This window comes from Myodes glareolus, chromosome 2 (assembly GCF_982192425.1).
Source record: "Myodes glareolus chromosome 2, mMyoGla1.1, whole genome shotgun sequence".
In the NCBI taxonomy this organism is placed as follows: Eukaryota; Metazoa; Chordata; class Mammalia; order Rodentia; family Cricetidae; genus Myodes; species Myodes glareolus.
The window spans coordinates 1,256,747-1,259,303 of NC_142027.1; the positions used below are offsets into that span (position 1 = coordinate 1,256,747).

The window sequence follows — 2,557 nt, forward strand, 5'->3', positions numbered from 1 at the left end:
TTGTCAGTATCTCTTCCTCTAGGAGTATAGCCTTGTGAGAATTCCCTCATCTTAGTAGGCATGAAAAATGGTGTTTTATTTTAGATCTTGCTGACATTTCATGGTTGCAGATCCTCTGTTATATATAAAAGACACATTCAAACAACTGACTTATTGTCCTGCTTCTCTGCCTCTTACAAATTTCTGTCCCCTCTTCTGTGACATGCTTTTACCAGCTCTCAACCTGTGAGTCACAACCCCTTTGGGGGTTGCTAATCAGATATCTTGCACATCAGTTATTTACATTACTATCTGCAACAGTAGCAAAATAGCAGTTTTGAAATAGCAAATATTTTGAAATAGTAAATAATTTTTAAGAAGTAAATAAATAATTTTATGGTTGGGGTCACCACAGCAGGAGGAACTGTATTAAAAAGGCACATCATTAGGAAGGCCGAGAACCACTGACTTAGATATGAGGGCTGCATTGCAGATGTGTTAAATAGGATAAGACACCCTGTGGTCAGTTCTTGTCTGTGTTCTGATCTGTTGTTGTTTTCTATAATCATCTTCACCTGCTGCAAATGAAGTTTCTTTGATGAAGGTGTGAACTATAAATATTAGAAAGCAATTAGAAAGTATACTGACTCAGTGAATTAGTATTAGTAGCTTCTCTTCTGGGATCCATGGCCTCACCAGCCAGAGCCAGCAGGAAAGACTTACAATACCAGGCATGATTTCTCGACTATTGTTTGAGATGTAAGTACAATTTCATGACTTTTTGTGACTTTTACAATATTTGTGACATCATTTCATCTTTCAGTATATCTTGTTATTTTTATGTAAATAATTTATACGGCTTTGTAATGATTGAATTTTTATTTACAGAGGAGGGGCATGAGTCGTTCAATGAGAAACACAACATGTTCAAACAGAAAGTGGACCGTGATTGAGATAAAGCATAAGTTTGTCAAGAAGAAGTCACTAATATACATTTGATACATGAAATTCCAGCAGCTCATTTTGGAAGTGTGCCTGCCTTCCATAACCCACTCCTCTGCTGTAGACTGCTGCTCAGGATGAACTCTGTGATTTCCTACAACAGAAGCCAGAGGTGGAATGAGGGAAATGGGAGCATGGTGTCTTCTTTTATTCTCTTGGCCTTGTCAGAATTCCCCTACCTCCAGGTGCCCCTCTTCCTGGAATTCTTGATCATGTACACAGTCACTGTGTTGGAAAACCTGGGTATGATTTTTGTCATCAGGATTAACCCCAAACTCCACACTCCTATGTACTTTTTTCTCAGCCACTTATCCTTTGTTGATTTTTGCTACACTTCTGTAATTGTACCTAAGCTGTTAGGTCCCTTGCTTGTAGAAGACAAGACTGTCTCCTTTGAAGGGTGCATGGCACAGTATTTCCTTGGGTGTACATTTGTGATTACAGAAATGTTCATGCTGGCAGTGATGGCCTATGACAGGTTTGAGGCTGTTTGCAACCCCCTGCTCTACACTGTTGCTATGTCTCACCAGCTCTGTTCTCTCCTAGTAGTCGTTACCTACATATGGGCTGTCATCTTCTCCTCAACCCTCATGTATATCCTTTTGCAGCTCTCTTACTGTGGACCTAATGTCATCAATCACTTCTGCTGTGGGGACTCTGCCCTCCTTTCTGTATCATGCTCAGACACCTCCTTCAGCCAAATGGCGTGTCTAGCCATTTCCATGTTTAATGAGGCTTGTTGCCTCCTGATCATCATCACCTCCTATGTTTTCATTGTTGTCACCATCCTCAAAATTCCCACGAAGGGGGCCCTCCGAAAAGCCTTCTCCACCTGTGCCTCTCACCTCACAGCTATCGGTGTCTGTCATGGAATTGTTCTTCTACTATATTGCGTGCTCAAATCTAAAAGCTCACTATTTCTCGCGAAAGTAGCCACAGTTTTCCACAGCATGGCCATCCCTATGCTGAATCCCCTCATCTACAGCCTCAGAAACAAAGGCGTTAAAGACACTGTGAGGAAGTTAGTCTACCTAAAATGTGATTTTATTCCTTATAACCAAACATGTTTTTAATGGTTTTAATAAACATACTTTATATATTTTATTGATAATTTGTAGCTATTGCTATCAATAAAATAAAATTTATTGAGGAGCTAAATTGTGCATATGATTTTGTATTTCTATAATGAATAAATCTTAGTATGATTTAGGAAGTAGAGAAAGGAAATTATCATTATGGTCTTCTAAGAATTTAATATAATAATGTGGGGTTTTAAAATCTTTTCAAAAATTGTATTTTTAATAATTAACTGACTTTCCTAATATATATCAGTACTGAGATGTCCAGACAGGAACACAAAATACCTAAATGAACAAAAACTGTATTTAATTCTGATCAGACAACTCTAATATAGATAAATTTACCAAATAAAATATGATTATATACACAGAAATCTATTACTTTCAAAGTGTATACTATGATATAGTTCAGTTTATTCCAGTTTTATAAATTAAACACTTTCTCTACTGTATGAGAAACAGTGATAGAATTTAAAGTATATTCTAATCTTGCAGTT

General features: G+C 37.3%; 1 protein-coding gene across 1 annotated transcript; it reads left to right on the plus strand.

The window, feature by feature from the left end:
- Positions 1 to 1,058: 1,058 nt before the first annotated feature.
- LOC148122856 (olfactory receptor 1165-like) lies at positions 1,059 to 2,054 on the plus strand. The gene has a single exon (XM_087896690.1). The coding sequence runs from the start codon at positions 1,059 to 1,061 to the stop codon at positions 2,052 to 2,054; it is 996 nt and encodes a 331-aa protein (XP_087752816.1).
- The last annotated feature ends 503 nt before the right edge of the window (positions 2,055 to 2,557 follow it).

What these genes read in the sequence shown, in the direction of transcription:
- LOC148122856 (XM_087896690.1), top strand. Translation starts at nt 1,059, where the DNA reads ATGAACTCTGTGATTTCCTACAACAGAAGCCAGAGGTGGAATGAGGGA.